Source organism: Crocodylus siamensis, chromosome 8 (assembly GCF_052110815.1).
Source record: "Crocodylus siamensis isolate JL-2025a chromosome 8, ASM5211081v1, whole genome shotgun sequence".
NCBI lineage: Eukaryota > Metazoa > Chordata > Crocodylia > Crocodylidae > Crocodylus > Crocodylus siamensis.
In genome coordinates, this window is record NC_143402.1 from 43,842,663 (window position 1) to 43,862,212 (window position 19,550).

At 54.8% G+C, this 19,550-nt stretch overlaps 1 protein-coding gene across 5 annotated transcripts in view; it reads left to right on the forward strand.

The window, feature by feature from the left end:
* The first annotated feature begins 1,283 nt into the window (after positions 1-1,283).
* The window catches only part of SHROOM4 (shroom family member 4), a 62,441-nt gene continuing 44,174 nt past the window's right edge, over positions 1,284-19,550 (forward strand). The window contains exons 1-2 of one of the 5 annotated variants that reach the window (XM_090059718.1): positions 1,368-1,437; positions 17,498-17,693. Coding sequence is in view for 2 of the 5 variants with exons in the window: in XM_090059713.1 (XP_089915839.1) it covers positions 1,376-1,528 (153 nt within the window). In the remaining 3 variants the exon portion in view is untranslated. Of the gene's footprint in view, positions 1,529-2,179; positions 2,293-17,497; positions 17,694-19,550 lie in introns of all 5 variants that reach the window. The other 4 variants (XM_090059714.1, XM_090059717.1, XM_090059713.1 and 1 more) reach the window with 4 other exon arrangements.

The following is a 19,550-nucleotide window of genomic DNA, read 5'->3' on the forward strand; positions in this document are numbered from 1 at the left end:
AACAAAGCAGCAAATTGCAACTCCAGGATGGTTTGAAATGAAGCCCCTCAAAGACATTCCTGACACGGGAGTACTCTGCTGTGCTCTGTGATACTTTTAACACCAGGGAACTCAAAAAGTCCTGAATGAGACCATGGCTGAGTTATTGAAGCATCCTGCAAAGCAGTGCATGGAGTGAGGCTGGCAGTGGGACTGCCTGGGAAGGCTCTGGTAGTGATGTTGCTGCAGAGTCTGGAGGTCTCAGTTAGTAGCTGCATTGTGCTAAATATTACATCACTCAGGGTGACATCTTGGCCTTACTGAAGTCAACGGCACAGTTTTCCCACCGGCCAGGCTGTTGTGCACACTGAGGGAGCGAGAGAGAGAGACAGAGTCTCCGTCCTGAGGCGGGAAACAGGTAAAGTGACATGGCCAAGGACATGGAATAGCTCAGTAGCAGAACCAGGAGCAGAACCCATCTCCTGCTCTGCCCTCCATGCCCCTAGTCTTAACAGAGGCTGTCCCTAGGGGAAGGATGGGTTTCCCATACAGAGAGGTGGTCAGCTCTGTTCCTTTGAAGTCAGGCAGAAGGCATGTTAGGTTTGCAATATAAACTAAGGTTAGTTAGCCTTTTCCATACACAGGCATGCAGGTATCTTAACACATACAATCCATGTACTAACACACATTTGCCTCACTAAATTCTCTTGGGAAAGGGCAGACACAGAGATCTGGTTCCTGAGCTGTGTTATACAAACACACCTTGCTTTGGGTTGCACAGGGCTGGTCCTGCCTTGGGCAGGGAGTTGGATCAGGTGAGCACTTGGAAGTCCTTCAGGCCCAGCTTCTCTAGGACAGTGTTTCTCAACCTGTGCATCACAACCCAAAAGTGGGTTGCAAGAATATATGAAAGAGTTGTGAACAAACTAGGGCCCGGGGGCAGCGGGTCGGGACTGGCCACCAATGTTAACAAATGGGTCCCAGTACAAAAAAGGTTGAGAACCACTGCTCTGTGATACTGCGTGTGCCCACCGGTACACCCCCACGTAAGTGTGCGCACTTACATGCATGCAGGTACACAGTAGATATGTGTACGCGCTGCCCACACATGCGCCCATGAAGATTTGCCTGCCTACACACACAGCCCTGTGTCCAAACACAGCCAGGGTCACGTGGCTTGGCGTGCACTTGCACACGCGCTTACATACACAGGCAACGCCGCGCGTGCCCCCCCACCACACACACACACAGCCCCGCCCCCGCTTCCCGCCCCCTGCGCCTCATTGGCCCGGCCCGGCCCGGCCCGGTCCCGCCGCCCGCCGGCGCTCGGTGTCATTTCCTCCGCGGGCGATGGGCGCGGGGCCGGGGCCCGGGTCGGGGCGCTAGCGGCAGCGCCATGGAGGCGGCGGCGGCGGCGGCGGCGGCCGGGCGCACGGAGAGCCGCCTCGTCTCCTTCCAGTACGTGCCGCTGCTGCTGCAGGGCGGCGCCCCCTGGGGCTTCACCCTCACGGGCGGGCTGGAGCACGGCGAGCCGCTCCTCGTCTCCAAGGTGGGAGCCGGGCCGGGGGCAGGGGTCCCAGCCCCGCCCCGCCCCGCTCCGCCCCGCCCCGGGGAGCTGCGCGGGGGGGTTGTCGGGGCGGCTGCGGGGCGGTGTGGGCGTGCTCCGGCCCCTCTCCGGAGGAGGAAGCTGGGGGCACGAGGGCACCGTTGGCAGGGCTTCGTCAGCCCGCAGCGGGGGGCAGGCGCGGAGCTCCCCCTCGAGTCGGTGACAGAGCCGGGCGCTTCCAAGGGTGGCTTGTGCGGGCGCCCAGCGATGCAGTCTTGTGGCAGGGCTTGCATGAGAGGGGCCTGGCAAGGCATCAGGGAGTAAGAACCCTCTTCCCAGTGCCATGCCCCAGACTGTGCGCTGAGGGGTCTGAAGAAGAGCACAGTGGTGCCCCTTGCCCAAAACTGGCACCCCCCTGACATGATGCCCAGTCACCTTTGGGCTTCTCCCCCTCTCCCCTCTTCCTACTGTATCTGGAGCCTGGGTTTGAATCTGCTTAGCTCATCCCTGTTTGTAGCATGAGAACAAGGATGAGCTTGAAGAAACTAACCCTTGCATTTCTTCCTCTGCAGACGGCGGGGTGGAGGTTGGCGCGGGGGGTGGCAGTGGCTGTATTCTATTTATTTTGCTGTATTTGGCTCATTGGTGAGCTAGTATGCAGGTGCAGATGTAAAAGTTGGTGAGGTGGGACAGCTGCTGCTCCAGAGGTGTCCAGTTCCCAGCCACCAGCTCCCTAGAAAGAAGGAACTGCTCCCTGGATGTTGCTTGTGAGTGTTTCCTTTGGTAATCGGCCTTTGGCTAACAAGTGTCTGACAGATGTGAAGTTCCACCCTCTCTTTGCTGCACAGGAGCTCTTGCCTCTTCCCCCAGAACTTCTAGCTGGTTGGAGAGGGAAGGAGGTCCCTGTTTCTCTCCCCTCCCCTTCCACCACATTTCTCCGTTACCTTAGGGTCCTCATCACTGTGCCTAGTAGAAGGAAGGACTGAAGCTCTTATTTTTCACTGGGCAGAATGTGGATCTGATCCCACCCTCCCCTTCATTACATAGATCTCTGTGGGACAGCTACAAAACTGACCAGCATTTTGTTAATGTCGATGTAAATGCCTAGAGCTATGAGCTTCCACAGAGGCAGCATGGCAGTGATGAAGACAGTGTTGCACTGGTTTTGCACCAAGATTGTGGGTGGGATGAGGCCTATGCCATCTACAAAAGCCAGGAACAGGCTCACTCTTACATTAAAAAGTTTCAGTTCTTATTGGACATCTGGTGCCAGGGGTCCTGGGCACCTGAGGTATGTCATGGTGCAAAAGTCCCCTCTGTGCTGAGTGATAACTTTGTGTAAGAGGCTGCAAAGAAGATTAAATAAGACCCTAGTGTTGGCTCTAGATACCTGTTAATATATTTAATTCCTCCTCCAAGGACATTCTCCCCTCCCTCCCCAGTGGAAATAGCCCAACCTGCACAGAACCATTCCAGCTGGCTGACACCTGAGCTTGCTTTAGTACTAGTTAAAAATGCACACTGCTTGCAAGCTGCAGGTCAGGCTGTTTAAGTTAGGCTCTCAGGGCTGCCCAAGGGAGCAGAGTGGATAGATTCAGTGGCTTGACTGTTCGGAAGGACCATAGCTGTGCTCTCTATGCTGCTTGCTGAAAGGAAGAGGCTGGCAAACCAGAGAGAAACTTTTGTTTTAGAGGGAAAGGTTGGAGTGATTGGATTTGGAGAGAACTTCCTTCAATGCCTGTACCTAGTTAAGGGACTCTGAAGCTGGATTTAAGGGTGGGAAGCAAAACATTACAAGCCTCTGAAGAGCATCAGTGTTGAGGAGAGTTTGTGATTTGTCTTGCTCGGGATCACCGGGGCTGTAGAGCTGGAGCCGAACAAAGGGAGCTTTGGCTGAGTATCAAGAAAAATTCCTGCTGGTGAGGTCCATTAGACATTGGAACCATCTCTGCTTGGGGAAGGGGTGGAAGGCAGCGAGGGCTTAATGCTTCTTGTTGCCCTGGGCCTTAGGCTAAAAATGTAACCCCCCAGCCTGGGCTTTGACAGGAAGGAAGTGTGTGTGCAGTTGGCTTTGGTTGGGGCGGGGGGACGGGGAAGGGACCAATCTTGTAGGTGACCCAAGGCCCTGGTACTACATGGGTTTTAGGCAAGCACCAGGATGTACTGGACCTGGGCCATAGCACCCAGGTGAGCAGGATGGGGAAGGGGTGCTGTCAGTTGTGTGTGTGTGTGTGTGTGTGAGAAACCATTCCAGCTGACAGGAGGCTGGTGATGGACAAGGTCTCTTTCTGACGCGTGGACAGATGTTGCCCGTGTCACTATGGGAGCTACCAAAAGGGGTTTGGGCATTGGTGCCCAGCCAGCCCCTTCCCTTCTTGCTCTGGGGTCCAGGCAAGGCATTCTAGGAACACACTGCAAAGGGGAACTGTGGCCAGAAGAGGACATAGAAGCATCCCCTCTTAAAATACCTTGGCCCCATAGTGCCAGCTGCCTCACCTGTGCTAACAGTGCTTTACCCGATGCTGCTTTAAACCCTTTTGTGTGATGCAGCAGTTGCATGGTGGCAGGCTCTAGGTTGCCAGCCCAGCCCTTGTGTCTTGTTGTGCCCTATATAACAGCAGCCACAACTGTGGCTAGGGGCCTTATAGGGGAGAGTTTGTGTTTTAGGAGGGTTTCCCTTCTCTCTTGACCCACAGAGCAAATTGGGAATTCATCCTTGGCTAGACTGGACAGTCAAGTGGAGGTGTGAGGGCTGGCTGAATTCGCTGGGTTGGGGATTCTGCTGCATTTTTCATCCCCAGCCCTAGGCCCAGCTTCTTGCAGCTTGGTCCTTGAGATGCTCTCCTGGGGAGGGGTGGAATCCAAGCTGTGGGTCTGGCTCTCAAAGAACTGTGCTTATGATCAGTCACAGAGGCTGTTAGTCTTCTGAGGGACCCCCTGAGCAGGCAGGTGGTCAGTTTTTCTCTTGACCGGTTCTGTGCAGAAGCCAGGATGCTTGGGGTGCAGGGCTGAATCCTCCTTTCTTGGGCCCTTCCAAGTCTAGTCAACTCCTCCTTCCTTCCAGCAGCCACAGTGGTCTCGGATTCATTCCCTATGGTGGTGCAGTCCCTTGGGCAGCCTGCATGGGCAGTACCTTGGTAGGGACACCAATGCCCTGTTCTGCCCAGAGGGTGTGTAGTTCTCTAGGGCATTACCTGGGAGAGAACGCAGCAGAGATGGAAGGAGCTGAAAAAGCTATTTGGTTGTTTGTGTGAATGGAGGGCAGCTCCTGTGAAGGCAGTGTTGGCTCTTGGCTTTGCTTTTATTGTGTGGGGACAAGGCCACTCTAAATGTGGTGGTGATCCAGGGCTCAGAGGGGAAGGTCTGCATGCTGCTTCTGCATAGGCCCTGCTCACTAAGGGGAGATGGAGATTATAGTTTGCCCCTGGCTTGCTGTACCCACCAGCAGTGTTGGAGACCTGTGTTAGCACATGGACTTAGCCTCCTATGCTGCTGTGGTTTCCCCAGCTCCACAGAGCTGTGCAGTGGTCCATACTGCCTCTTTCCCCACATGCAGTTGAAGGGGAAGGCCTTAGTTGCCTCTGGGTCTGGTTTCATTTTCTCTTTACCTGGCTGTGGGGTAGAGGGAGTTTACCACTCTGCCCAGACCTTATCCTGACTGCAGCTCGGTTTGGGTCTGAATTCCCCACCTCTGCTTTGCCCTGCCCTGCCCACCGCTCGGCGCTGTTCAGGGGTCTTGTTTCCCATCATTCTGGGAGGGGACGTGTGGCATGCAAAGGAGCCAGCTGGCTGCTTCATAGGCCAGGTGTTGGCACAAGGGCTTGGTCAAACTGGCTGTAAAGATGCTGTCCTGTCCAGTGCAGCAGTAGGGATAGGAGCCCTTGGGATTGACTGCACAAGCTATTCCCCTGATAACTGACTTCTTGGGGACCTGGGATCTCATTCCAGGGCAACCCTGTCTGTTGTAGTGTCTGGGCTGTGACCTGGCCCCCTGGTGCATGTGGTGAAACTGCTGTATGCACTCATGGGGCAGTAAATGGTGAATAGCAGCCTCACTCTCCTGCTGCAGTTGTGGATATGGGAAGTCCCCACCCTTCCCAGTGATCTGGATTCAGCCTTCTCTTGGTGTTCTGCACCCCTTCCCTCAGCAGTGGATCTAACCTGTGTTTTCTGGGCTAAGCACTTGAATGGAGAAAGTCACCAAATCTCCCTGTGTTGGTGGAGGAAATCCAGGGAGAGGAGAGGGTTCTCAGAAGCACCAAACCTTTGTCCAGCATGGTTGAGGGCCTTGCTGCACGGTTAAGTCACTCCTGTTATTTGAGGTGCCTTCATGCAGCTGTGTTGGGTCCCCTCAATCCTGCTGTAGAGCCCCCTGCTGCTATCCCAGCTCCAGGCTCCCCCAGTTCTGCCGATGCCCCTCCGTCCTGACCCGCAGCCCCTGGCTCCTGGGCGCAGACTGCTGTTCATTCCAAACTGTTTGTCTTTGTGCTGCAGGCAGATCTCATTATTATTTCTGACCCAGGACCAGGACTTGAGCAGGAGGTGGAAGGTCACTGCATTAAACCTCCGTGCTACCTAAGGCCTGGCTGGTCTTGCTGCACGTGGCTTCATGCTGACGAACAAAGGGCGCTTGTTAGAGCGCTCTGTGCAGTCAGGGGAGAATTCCCTGCAGGCATCCTAGCTTCTGCTGCCAGTCTGGCCTGTGTGGAGATGTGGTGCCGCACAGCCCCTGCCTGCAGCAGGGGGGAGCTTCTGCAGGGGAACAAGAGTGGGACTTGCCTTGGCTTAAGGGAAGTAGAGATGATTTATGCCCCAGTGTTGAATGAAGGGACCCTGTGGCCTGGGGTTTGGATGCTGAGGCCATGGATGTTCTGACAACAGCTCTAGATATTAAGGAGGTAGAAAGAGAGGGAAGAGGAAGGCTCCAGGCTGTGACGTTTGTTCATCTAGTGGAGAAACCTGGTTCTTGGTCTCTTTCATACTTCACTTGAGTATGTGAGCACATCCAAGCCATTAAAGCTGTGTCCCCACAGCATCTCCCTGCATGACAACTCCCCTGTGCCTCAGTTTCTTCCTTTGTCTCAAGAGGAAGTGACTTCACAGGAAGTCTGTGGCTGAGCTGGAAATTGAACCCACATCTCATTGAGATCCCAGTCCTGAGATTGGCTTTTTCCTGACCGCAGACGTCTTTCCTCACTATTACAAGAGGTTCTGGCACAGGTATGAACACTGGACTTGTTGTGGCAGTGCAGAGCAGGGCTATGTCTTCTGGGGACCACTAGCCCAGAGTGAAATGCCCTTCATTAATAACAAAACCATTGCAGCTGTCCTGATTTGGCTGTTGCATACCCATCATTGGCAAGGCTGTGACCTCAGGTTTACTGCTGCCTGTAAGTGCATGCTGCTCACTGGTGGTGCCAGGGCTGTCCAAGACAAGAATTGGGGCTTTACTGGAGCAGAGGCACTTGTTTGTGCTTTGATCTGTTGCTGCCTGTGTCCTGGGGCTGTGCGAAATTTCACTGGCTGTTTCGTTTCAACGTTGTTTTGACTTGTTTCGAGCTCGAAACAGTGAAATCAAAATGAAATGAAAGGCTTTGAAACCGCCTCGAAATGAAACAAGGGCAGTTAAAACATTTTGAATTTTGAAGCTGGGCTTGCCTACAGGGAAACAGAAAGTAAGAAGAGGGAGGGGGAAGATGGAGAAGTACTGCTCTGATATTGACTGTGTAGCTGGCCAGTGACTGATCCTTCCCTGAGGTCCATTTCAATCCCAGTGCTCTGGGGTCCCAGCGCCAGTGAGGGCGTGCCTTAACGCACACACACGGACACACACACGTCATGAGTTTTGCTTGTTAACAGCTTGAAGTGCAGTTTCCCAGAAACACCTACACGTATCTCCTTGAAACTAGACTGGCTTGGTGGCCTCAGCAAGGGCTACCCTCCCTGCTGCTTTCATTCTAATCGGGCAAGCAGTGACAAAGTTATAGGCAGTTTTGTGATTCCCCATTATAACCTATAGGCAAAATGTCAAAATGCATCAAAACAGTGAAACGGTTTTGACGGAACAGAACAGAACAGGGCAGAGCTCTGAAACGAAACAAAATGTGAAAACAAACGCTATCCCTTTGAAACGGCTATATGAAAGCTGAATCGAAATGGTGCTGTTTCACACAGCCCTGCTGTGTCCCATTCCTGTGGCAGTTGCACCTGAATGGCTGGAGATGGGGCTGGTCTTTGATCGCTCTGCCTTGGATATCTTTTCACCCCTGTTGGCAGATGGAGTGGTCCCTGCAGATGTACTGGGGTGTGGGGTCTGTGCAGGGATGTGATGGGTGGGATCACTGCTCTTGACTCCCCAATAGTGCTTTGGAGCAGGAGCTGGAGGTCCCCAAGGAAGGTACAGTGGTGCCTTTCCCTGCCTGCTGACCCTGTCTTACTAGGTTTTCCGCTGAGGCTGTACATGGGGCAGGCTGTGGGAGTTGGGGGCATAGACGCCAACTTTGGTTTTTGCTGGTGGGTGCTTTTTTTTTTTTTCCTTGCGTTCCCACGCTGAGTCCCACACCTACTCAGAAGAGGTAGTGTGTTACTTGAACCCAGCTTGCCCAATTTCTCTAAAGGCTGGGGGCTTTAGTGAGGATTTTCTGGTGCTTTAATCTAACAACTGATTAAATCAGCTTTAGCTAAAAGTGCCCAAAGGCCTGCTGAAGTACCCAGTCTTTACAGATGCTGCAGAGCCTGGTTGAAATAACATGCTTCTTCAAGTAAAGCATTTTTTTTAACATCTGCAAGCAGCCACCAAGATCTAACATGTAAAACAAAAACAGCCATGGCTTGTGGGCGCTAATTTTAGCATGTGCTAATTTTTTTCAGTGGGTGCTTGAGCCCTGAAGCACCAACAGAATTGGTGCCTATGGTTGTGGGAGGTGTGGAAAGGGGCAGCCATGTGGCTCCTCAGCCTGTATCTGGATGTGAATAGTAAGTGAACCATGATGGAGGTAATTCCTGGACTACAGGATAGGGCAGATGACTGCTTGCAGGCCTTAGCCATCCCTTCCCTTTGCTTAGGGATTATAAGAGGGGCTGGGGCCTTTGGGCAAGGTGGGTTGAACCTAAGAGAGCTCTGCTTCCTTGGGCTCAAGGTCATGCTGGTGCTGTCTTGGATTATCTATCTCTGCTGGCAGCATGATGCTGAATGGAACTAGCAGCAGGATGCTGGGGTGGATACATGTGCTCAGCTTGGCCCTGGGTATGAGTGATGAGCATGCCAGCCTTGGATTGGGGAACAAGGGTTTTGGCAGAGCTGGGGCAAAGGCATCTGTGTACTCTGGTGGCCTCTGTTTCCAGTAACTTCATCACAAAGCTGCTGTTCTCCAGATGTCTGAGCTGGAGAAGCCAGCTGCGTTGTGAGAGCACACCCATCCCTGTTTGTCTTGCCTAGGAAGATTGGATCCCTTTTGGGCATGGCTGGGCAATTGGGTGATTCTCTGCCCCTTGCAGTGGCCGGCAAACAGCAGCCCAGGCAGGCATGCGGCCAGTCTGTAGCTATTTCTGTAGGCACCTTTAGATAGGAGCTGGCTGGATGCTAGGTGATTGTTGGGCTCCAGGGGATGGCTTGTGTGCTGGCAGGGCTGTGCCTGTGTTGTCAACAGCTGTTCTGCCTTGCCCGTGTTTTATGGGCCCTCCTGAGCTAAATAGGCAGGATGTGGCCAGTGCCAGGGCAGAAGGCCTCTTGGAAGAGTGGTTTGGGGTGCAAAGTGGTATCTACTCTGAGGCACTAAAAGGTGCCATGTGGCTGCATGCACCATGTTTAAGATGGGGTGGGAGGCCAATGGCTTAATCATTGGATGACTCTGTGAATGATCCTGTAGTCAGGAGCATCTTTCATTCAAAGCCCAGCTGGAGTTGTTGGCAACTGTGTGGCCCTCATTGCTACAGCTGAATCCTCACGTTGCCCCCTGAGTTGTCATGCTAAACAGATCTTGGAAGCTTTGGGGAAGTGGGTGCTGTGGTGGTGACTTTGGGGAGGTAGGTGCTCTGGTGGTAGACGCATGAAAGGAGATGGGGCAGGGGAAATGGGTCTTTTGGTCCATGTTGGGGGGTATTTGGGCAGAAGTTAATTACAGGATTCCTGGACTCTGCCCGGCGACTTTGGAGACAAACCCCTTGGGGCAGACTGGGGGGCTACAGTAGCCCCTGAGGGCTCCCTCAGCAGCCAGAAGTGCCAATTGGCTATAGTTGCCCAACAGCCCAGAAACACCTGTGGTGTTTGCTTTGCTGTGTGCTCATGGCTGCTGGAGGTGTCTGCATTGTAAGCTCCTACCTTCCTGGCAGAAGCTTGCCCAAGGCAGGCTTTGGCTACTGGTGAGAGAGGGTGTGGACATTGGCCACCCGTGCCTGCTGAAATGATCGATAGTGAAATGGTTAATGTCATTGCTGGCAGATGGGGCCAGACGCTTTTCCCATAGAAGCCAATGACCAGTTCCCACTGACTTTGTGGGGCTGGGGCTGTCCTTTTCATTGACATGGTTAGGATCCCTGTCAATTCCCTGTGAGCTGCTGCAGGCTTGTGGCAGGTGTTCCTGGCTTGATCACTTGTGAGCCCCAGTCAAAGGGTTTCCTTTGCAGCATAAGAATGAGCAGTGGACCAACGCTGCCCTGGGGTGCAAGGGTGTCCCGCAGCCAGGCCATGCTGGGCTGGGTGGGGCACAGGCTGGGGAGGAGGAAGTTTCTTCCCTTCAGTGCTGAGATCATTAGTGGCAGAAGCAGAACAAGTGCCTGTTTGCACCAGAATTAGTTCCTGTGCTGAGGGTGCCTGCTTAGTGCCCAGCCAGCCTCTCGAGTACGTGCAATCTTCCTCAGACCTGCTGGGCCAGTAGCTGGCCCTTGCTGTGCCCCAGTGCTGAGCTATCCAGACGGCCACTGACTCAGCCCTGTTATTAGCCCAGAAGCATGGAGTTGGTCTGGCCTCCCCACCCTGTCTCCACCTCTTCTCCCATCCCTTCATAAAGCATTTTCAGCTGCAGCTGCTGGAATCTTTTTATTTCTGTCCCATTCCATCCCAGCAGGGGGTGCAGAGGCCCAGTCCTCTGGTTTTCCTTGCATGTGCTGGCTACAATTCTCCTTTATTGGGAACCACTGCAGAGGCATCAGTCCTCAGGCCCCCCCCCCCTTTCCCACCTGCTGCCGCCTTGTACCAACAAAGACTTTCTTCCCCCTCATGGACTTTCCCCACAGACCAAGTGCAGTGTACAGTGGCATCTCCACAGACATCCACATTCCCACTCCTGAATGCTGCTGCTCAAACAGATGTAGGGCAGATGCAGCCTTGCATCTACAGGACCTGACTGCATTGTCTTTACCCTCCAGGTCTTACCAAGAGCCTTTTCTTACCAGACCAAGGGGAATGCAGGGCTGCTGAAATGCAGCTGCCTCTGTGGTGGGGGGCAGCATTAGTCAGCCAGAGCATAGCAAATGGGAGAAATGCCTGATAGGGGACCTGGGGATTTAGGTGCTTGTCTCTAGAGCTGACAGCTTGGTGGAGAGGCATGTTCTGACTCGGTTTCCTACTTAGGATCACCCAGGGTCCTTGGAGGCTCGGGGAGCCCCATGACAAAGCACTGACTCATGAGATATCTTCTTCACTGACTCTGTGGGATGGTGGGAGTCATGTCTGGGCCCATCCTTCAGCTTGGTGTGAAGCCAGAACTGCAGAGTGGCTGCAGTCCCATTCAGCCTAGCACGGGTCCTGGGGTAACCCAGCAGGTAGCTCAGCTCTTTCTGCAGCAATACCTGGCTGGGTGCTGTCTGGGAACATCACCCCTTGCTTATGGGGTCAGTGCCTGTACGGGATGGTTTGAGGGGTGGATAAGAAGGCTCTGGGACTGGCTGAGAAGTCTGGTGCATCATGGGTTAGTATGGACCCCTCTGGCCAGTTTAGTGAAGAGCTGAGCTTGGCTGAGTTGAGAGGACCAGATGGCGCTGGGGGCAGGTCAGGCAGGCATGGAGAGAGCTCAGCTTGTGCAAAGGCAAACTCTGTGCCTGGATTCAGCTTGGAGAGAGTAGTATGTGTCCCTGATCTGGTAGCCATACCAAAGTACATTGCAGCAGAGGAAGTACCTACAGTCTTTTGCTCTTCTGCCAATGGCCATACTAGCAGGGTGGTTAACACCTGTCCTGCTGCTAGAAACTACTGAGCCAAGCAGCTTCCATGCTAGGAAGCAGCACATGAACTGCTGGTAACCAAGTGTCCCCACTGCTTCCAAGCATTCAGCCTGGGAAGGCAGGTGACTTTTGGTCCTCTCTGCCACTGGGGGCAGTCCCCTGGGTATGTGGACATCCACAGGCTCCTCTAGGATGTAGTTAGACACCCTGTCTGCCATAGTTCTGCCCCCATGGATGTGGGGGGCACAGGCTGTGTGGGTGTGAAGAGGAGGAAGAGTATCGCAGCTTTGCTGTGGGCAGTCTCAGTGAAGAGGTTGGGGATAATATGAGCATGGGTGTTGCACATGCCACCCCACCCCTCTACCCTGTCTGCACCTCCCTGCCCTGTCCTTGACCAGTTGGGCACCACCTGGGCCCAGTCCCTACTTTGCTCTGGATTCTGGGGCTGAGCCCTTGTTGGCTTCAGGGTGTGATTTCAGGAGGGAGAGTTCAGCTGTGGTTTCAGTAGTTTAGCACCAGCCCTTCTGCAGCTGATGGTCTTGCTGCCTATTTGGTTCTCCCCACCCTGGTCCTGGGTGCTGCCCAAATGTACCACACAGTGTATGCACAGCTCCTTTGGCTGAGTTCCTCCCTCTGGCAGGTGCCTCTAGCACACACCCTCCTGGAGAGCCTTAAAGGTGCAGCAGCCATATTTATTGTGTCCCCCTCCCCCTGCATACCTGCAGGTGTCACTGCTCTGCCTGCCAAGTTCTCTCCTGGCACTGGGGCAAGCTGCTTTTTCAGAAGCAGGTTGGGGGAGAGGCTTTTTGTGCCCTGGGGCTTGTGTCCTTAAGTTTGTGGGCTCCTGGAGAGGGAGAGCAGGGCCCAGTTGCTGGCTCCCTGTTCGATTCAGGATCCAGTGATAGGGTCATACTCATCAGACTTTGTCAGACTCATCCGTGTCACATGCAGCCTTCAGTGCTCGCTCTGAGATGGCCCTGCTCCCCATTGGGTCTGAAAGCCTCTCACTGTGCAGCAGTTATCATGGGCCGGCTCCTGCTGTCTGTTTCAGATGAGGTGTGGCCTGGTGCTTGTGGCACAGGACAGACTGGGACTTTCTGCCTCTGCCTCCACCAGGAGCATGAGTGAATGGCCTCTCCCTCTGTACCTGTGTCCCTCTCCACAGTAATATTCCTCTCAGTAGTGCCTGGCTGCAGGGGACCATGCCAGAAGACCCTGAAAAAGAGCAGCATTTCCTGGTTCTGGTCTTGCTGCTGATCTTGGCTCTAGCCAAACCCTGAAGATTTTGGAGCTGTTGCCTGGAGGAGGGATGCCAGTCAGATGAGAAAAGCACTGCAGGCAGGCACGTCCTGCCTTGCTCTCCCTTACCCCAAGGACTTGCTTGGTGACTGCAGCACTGTTGCTTGCATTTGCTGTTGGTGGCATGGGAGGCATGAATGTATGTGCCCCCAGAGACTGGGGGGGCATGGCAAGCTCCCACAGGTGTTGGCGGCGGCAAGCAGCGAGCTCCTGCAGACAGCTGTGGCGGTGTTGGGGGTGGGGGAGAGTGGTGAGCGCTGACCAGTGGTCAGTGGCCACCCACAGGAACACAGGGGGCCGCCAGCAGCCAGTGGTGATTGGGGACCACCCGCAGACGTGGGGGGTGGCAAGTGACAGCCACCCGCAGGCACCACCGGCAGTGTCGGCAGCGCTTTTTGCAAGGGGTGCACCGTCAAGCTCAGGGGGTGCATGTCCACCTGCGTGCGCCCCCTACGCATTGTCAGTTGTGGGGGGACAGTGTCAGGTGTGTGCAGCAGGGCCTGCATAGCCTCTGGGGTGATTTGGTAAAAGGTACCAACCTGTGGACCTGGGCAGTCCCCTTCCTTCAGAACAAGGGGCCCACACAGGAGTCCAGCCTCCCCTCTGGTCGAGGAATGGGGCCCGGAGGCATCTCTTAGCTCATAAATGACGTGTGCCCCAGAAGCTGGGGGGACATGGCGGCTGGCTGCAGGGGCATGGTGGCGGTGAGCAGGGAGCTCCCGCAGATGGCCGCAGGAGTGTCAGTGATGTGGAGGTAGGTGGCGTGTGCTGACAAGCGGTCGGTGACCATCTGCAGATGCCATCGGCAGTGGCCAGCAGCAATCGGTGACCACCCGCAGGCGCCACCAGCAGTGTCGATGGCATTTGTAAGGGGGTGCAGCACCTATACATTGCCAGTGTCTCAGCTGGCCCCCAGAGGTATTCCCACATGCATCTCCTTTCACTTATGCCCATAGCATTGTAGTGCAAGATCCCCCTTAGGTGATTTGGAGCTGCACTTCCTCACACGGGGCACATTTGAGAGTGTCTCAGTATTGTATGGGTTAAGAAGTACTTGGATTTCACCAGCTGGCCTCAAACCTGCTCCTCTGTGGGGTGAGTAGCTGTGATGTGTGTAGCCCTAGGCGTGTGTCAGGCCTGAAGCCCCTCCTCCCAAAGCAGCTTTGCAAAGGATCTGCTTTCTGCAGCTGTTTCTAATCCAGACATTAGGGATATTAATACTTCCAGTACTGTCTGGGGGTGGGGGAAGATCTGTAGGGATCTGTGCTCTCCCTCAGTAACTCAGCAGCAGCTGGTGAGCTGAGTGTCCCTTTGGGGACGGGGGATGTGGTGCAGAGCACCTGTAGGCAAGGTCCCGTTCACAGTGGCTGGGCTGGGTTAGACAGGGGTGTGGGAATTACCCACTAGGCCTGTGAAAGATGCTGGGAAGTTTCTCTGTGATTTAATACAGTGCTGTGTTCAGTCAACTTGCCCTGTGCAGGCCTGGCACAGCGGGCATGGTGCCTTCTTGCAGAAAGGATATAGATGGCTCCACTGTGGCAGGTGGGGACTCAACAGGCTTTAGCTGGCTTGGGCAGCTGCCAGCCCAGAGTCACCTGGGGAACTGATGATAGTCCAGAGGTTGTGGTAGGAAGTGGGATGGTCTGGAGCCATTGGGCTCTGGAGTCAAATGTGTCCCTCATGGAGGTTTGTGTTGAGTTTCCCTTGCAGGCTTTCTGGCTTGGCTAAGCAGCAGCCCAGACAAGGGGCACGTAGCAGCTGACGTGACGGTGTTGGTGGGGCTGAGTCCTGTAGGCTGTGTAGAAGAGGGCAAGGAGATCTGGGAAACTGTGGGAGTAGAGTCTTGGGGGATGAGGAGCAGGGTGTGGGGACTGGTTTTGGCTGCAGTCATGTTTGGGGATTTTGGCTGGGGGTTTCTGGCTAGTGGGTCTGTCTCATCTGTTCAGTCAGATGAATGCCACATTTGGATTCGAAACGAATTTTACTCCATGGTCAAGTTGGTACAGACTTGAGAAAGGTTTGCCTTTCACTGTAGTGGGGGGCATGGCCCTCTTCCTTGGATCTTGAGTGCATTTTAATAATACTTGCAGCAGTGGGACACTGACTGCCCTTGTTCCCCTGCTTTACCTGTGACATGTCAGGTGCTTTTGGTGTCCTTGGGCAGTGTGCCTTGTGGTTGTGCAAGAGGGTGGATTGTGTAGTTTTAGGAATGGGTTAGACAGGGACTTAGGACATGGGATGCTTTGGATAAGGGTGATCCTAGCTGAAGCTGGGGGTTGTACTGGGTGACCTCTCGGGGCCCCTTATGGTCTTACTTTTCTCTGATTCTCTGACTTGAGGCAGGGTCCCTTGCCCTACATGGTACGTGCTTGGCTCAGGGCTTGGCTAGTTAGGAAAAACCCTCTGATGGGTGTTTCTGCAATGACCTTTTGGGGCTTGTCAAGGCAGTGGCTGCTCTGGGTAAAAAGGATGTGATATGCGCGGGTAAGTGACCTGCTAACTTGGTAACTCAGGGTTATGGGAGTCCTTCAGACAAGAATCCAAAGCGCTTCACATCAGCATGAAAGATCCGTTCATTTGTCACTGAAATGCAGCCACCTCTGCTGTGCAAGGCAACAGTTGTTGAACAGCCCACAGCAACGCTCCACATCAGGTTAGGACAGGACGTGAATAAGCTGACCAAATTGCAGGGTGGACTGAAGGCTCAGGAAAGGACAGCCCACACTGGTGGGTAGTTGTGATGATGAGTTTTGGGACTGAAAAGTGTCATGCAGCTCTTTTAGCTCATACCTGTGTCCACAACTTCAGCCTGTCTCTTTTGGGAAGGCAGCAGCGTAGCACCTCCTAGCGCTATGCTGGGGCTGTGCTGTGTTTCCATCCTCCGCCCAGCTGATGGTTGAGCAGCTGGGATCTCTTGGCTGCTCCAAGGCGTCCACATCCAGCATAGAAAGATCCTTTCAGCAACTCTTTCCCCTCCCACGCCCCTCCCACCAGAAATAGTTGGGGCACTTGACTGTTTCATGCTGCCGAGTCTGCAGGGTGCTGGGAGGGGCAGACGGGATCAGCACGAGCTCCTCTATGAAACCCACCCCCATCAGAAAAAAGCTGCTTTCTCCTCGGGATGCCGAGCCCCCAGGCTGCTGCCGAGACTCGCTGTAATTGAATTACCCGGTTTCCAGTGAGCACTGAGGAGTCATTGAGACACTGTGCGATGAAGTCAGCCTGGCGTCTAGACACAGCTTGTTTACTGTGTCCCTCCTGCTGCTGCCGCTGCCGCTGCCGCTGCCGCTGCTCTCTCCTCTCACTGCATGAGTCTGAGGTCTCAGAGCCATGGGCAGATCCCCCGCCCCCTGGGGCAGCATCCCCACATCTCCAGCAAGCTGAGGACAGGGCGAGTCTTCCAGAGGCTCCTATCTGCCGAGCCCCAGAAGCAGAGATTCCTTACCTTTTGGGGGCCTGTACAGCTTGGATGTTTAATTTGTGGGGGACAGTATATGGGACTGAGACCCCTGTAAGCATGGGCTGGGTAGCATGAGGACCCGGCAGGGTCCTTCGTCTTTTGCCCTCCATTGTAGTCCAATGGATACAGCCTGAGACCAGGAGGAGAGGCTGGGACTGACGCTAGGATCTGGTGGATGCAGCTGGCCCCTGCACGTGGGAAACAACGGACAGAAGGCAGGAGAGGGGAAGAGGTCTCTGCAAGCAGCTGGAAGTGCTGAAGGGAGGACAGGAGCTAGGCAAAGCAATGCCTCCCTTGCCTGCCCCCCTTGCTGCCCCACCCCTTGCTAGCTCTGTCTTCACCCAGTGCCTGGCGCCTGCGTAGGGCTGGAATTCTGCAGTAGGAGCTCTGGCCAGGGCAGTGTCTGGCAGCTGCCAGCCAGCAGCAGCCCTTGGGTGCTCCTCAGCTCTGCCCATGCAGCCACAGGGTGCATGGCGACCCCCACATGTGAGACTTTGGGCTGCTTCCGCACCTGGTGCAAGCAGTTCTCAAGCCCACGCGGCATCAAGGCTCAGGCACTGCCTTGCCCAGACCAGCAGAGACCCTGTGCCTCTTGCTCTTGGGCAGTGGAGCCTGGGGAAGAGGTGATGCTAACACAGGGTTCTTGTATTGTGCTGCCCAGGCCTTTGGAGGCCAACTCGGGGGAGGGGGGAGGGGTTCTGCACCTGGCACCCCTGTCCCAGTGTAGGTGCTCACACCCCCATGATGCCAATTTGGAGTGTGTGGACAGTCAGCACAGCCACATACATCAGGATGCCTGGGCCTGCATATGGGTTCTCACCTGGGTGGCTTCACCTTGTTCCTGTTTGGAAGGAGAAGCCTCTGCCTGGCTTCTCAGTGGTGGGATTAGCACTGGTGCTTTCTGTGATCCCTTGGTGCAAGAAGTAGTGATGGAGCGGAGCAGAGCCAGGACCAGCTGATCCAGGGCCTGGGATGTAGCCTGCTGCTGGCATCTGTGTGTGCATGCAGTGGCTTATGCTGTGCACTCATGTTCCTGCCCTGGGTATTCCCAGATCCTCTAGATGGCCCTGGCCTGCACTGCTGTCTCGGATTGTCCCTGGTCTCCCACGCTTTGGCCCTTCCCTTCGTTGAGCACCTGGCTGTCATCTGAGCTCTGCCCACAGTGATGCCTTTGGCATGGAGGAAGGAGGCTTGTGCCTATCTTCTGTGCTGCAGTGTGAGAGATGAAGCAAGAGAGAACAGAGCCAGGTGTGTATGCCAGCATGGGGGGTGGGGATGAGGAAACAGCCTGGGACTGGAACCCAGGAGTCCTGCTTCAGTGCCTGCTCTGATCATGGGATGATGCAGGGGGACGAGCTCCCTCCACCCCCTTCTGAAATGTGCAGGGCTCCTAGCGTAAGGGTGGAGCTCTCGGGAAGGGCATCGGAAGATGAAATCCAGTCCATAGCTCTTGGAAGTCTTAAATATCATGGATGGGGAGCCAGGACTCCTGGGATCTGCTAGTGGCTGCTGCTGAGGTAAAACTTGTGTAACTCTTTTTGCTCTCTGTCCTCAGGTACAGCTGGAGGGGGAGTGTGTTTCTGTGCCCCCACTGGCTTGTCTGCTGTGATGCCTTCTTTCTGAGTTCAAAATGCCCCTAGTGCCCAGTGGCAAAAGACAGTGAGGTCTTGGCCAGTCTCTGGGCTGGTGACTAGAGCAGGGCACTAGTCATCCCCTGCTGGATCTGGTGCACAGATGGACATCAGCTAAAACAGGGTTGGGAGCTCAGTGGGTCTGGGAGGGTTGTTTGTGTTTGGGGGCCCTGGGCTAGAGCACAGGGCTGGATGGGATGGCTTTGTAGGCAACTCTAGGTTGAAATGCCTTCAGTTACTCTCAGAGCAAATGCTGTGTGCGCACCTCTTTCTGCAGTTCAGCCATCCAGCGTCCCACTTGCCCATGAGGTGGCTAGGATACCCTTGCTGCTGCAGTCTAGGGCTCCATGCCTTCTGCTATGGGACTGGTCAGTGCCCCTCACCCTAGATGCACTGCATGATGGAGAGCAGATGTGAAATCTTTGGAGGGCCTCAAGCATGGGCAGGCATCCTGGCTGGGGGGAGTGCCCTCAAGTGTGTCCCCAGGCAGGCCAAGGAGCAAGGGGGGTTCTCCTTCTAAGACCTTTGTCTGTGCCTCAGCTTGCTCCTCCATGTGCTTCCCCTGCACTTGGGCTGGTGCTGTGCTGTCCTTGAGGAGTGGTGAGGCTGTTGGACAGTGCCACTTCCTTGGCACCTCCCTTTGCAATATAGGCTTAGAAAGGTGAGTAAATCCAATGTCCTGTGAAGATGCCCCAGTGAGACGGTGCGGAATTCCATCCCCTGTACACGTCAGTACCAGCTCGAGCAGCTTCCAAGGGGTCTTTGCACCTTGCTCTTCAGGAGTGTGGTCATAACTGGGGATGCTTTGGTCTGTGAGCATGTTCTGGCTGGTTGGCAACGCCCTGCTTCTGCACTCCCCATGTGCCCATCTCCCTGGCTGTCTGCTTCTGCCTTGGCTCGCTCCACATTGGGTGTTGCTTTGCTGTGCTTAGTATTGAAACTCCCTGGAGTTTGTGGTGCATCACCCTCTGCTGTGGCCCCATGGAGCTGTGACCCCCATTCCAGTTTGACCTTTAAAAGTGGTGTTTCCATTTGTGCTTAGGCTTCTGTGGTCACACAGCTGGGGGTGTTCAAGCTGGGTTGAGGTCTCTTGTCTGGGCTGCACTGGGGGAAACTGGTGTGGCTGCTGTCCCTGCTCCTGAGGTAGACAGAAAGCAGAAGGGACAGAATGGCATCACCACAACCCCATGTCCTTGGGCATTTGGGGGTATCACCAGAATGCCCCTCTTAAACCCCCACCACACCAGGGCCTGTGCTCATTATGTCTTAGCTTGCATTGGCTGGTGCAACTGTTCTGCATTGTGCTCCCTTTCTCCAGCCCTGTTCCTCCAGGCTCAGAGACCCTCCCTGCCCACAGGCTCCCTCCCCAGTCCCACAAATGGGATTTGAGGAATGAGGGGCTAAGTTGTGCACAGTGCTCTCTGTGGTGGGGCTGGGCTGGGCCATGTGCTGGCCATCTCCTCATCGGGACTGT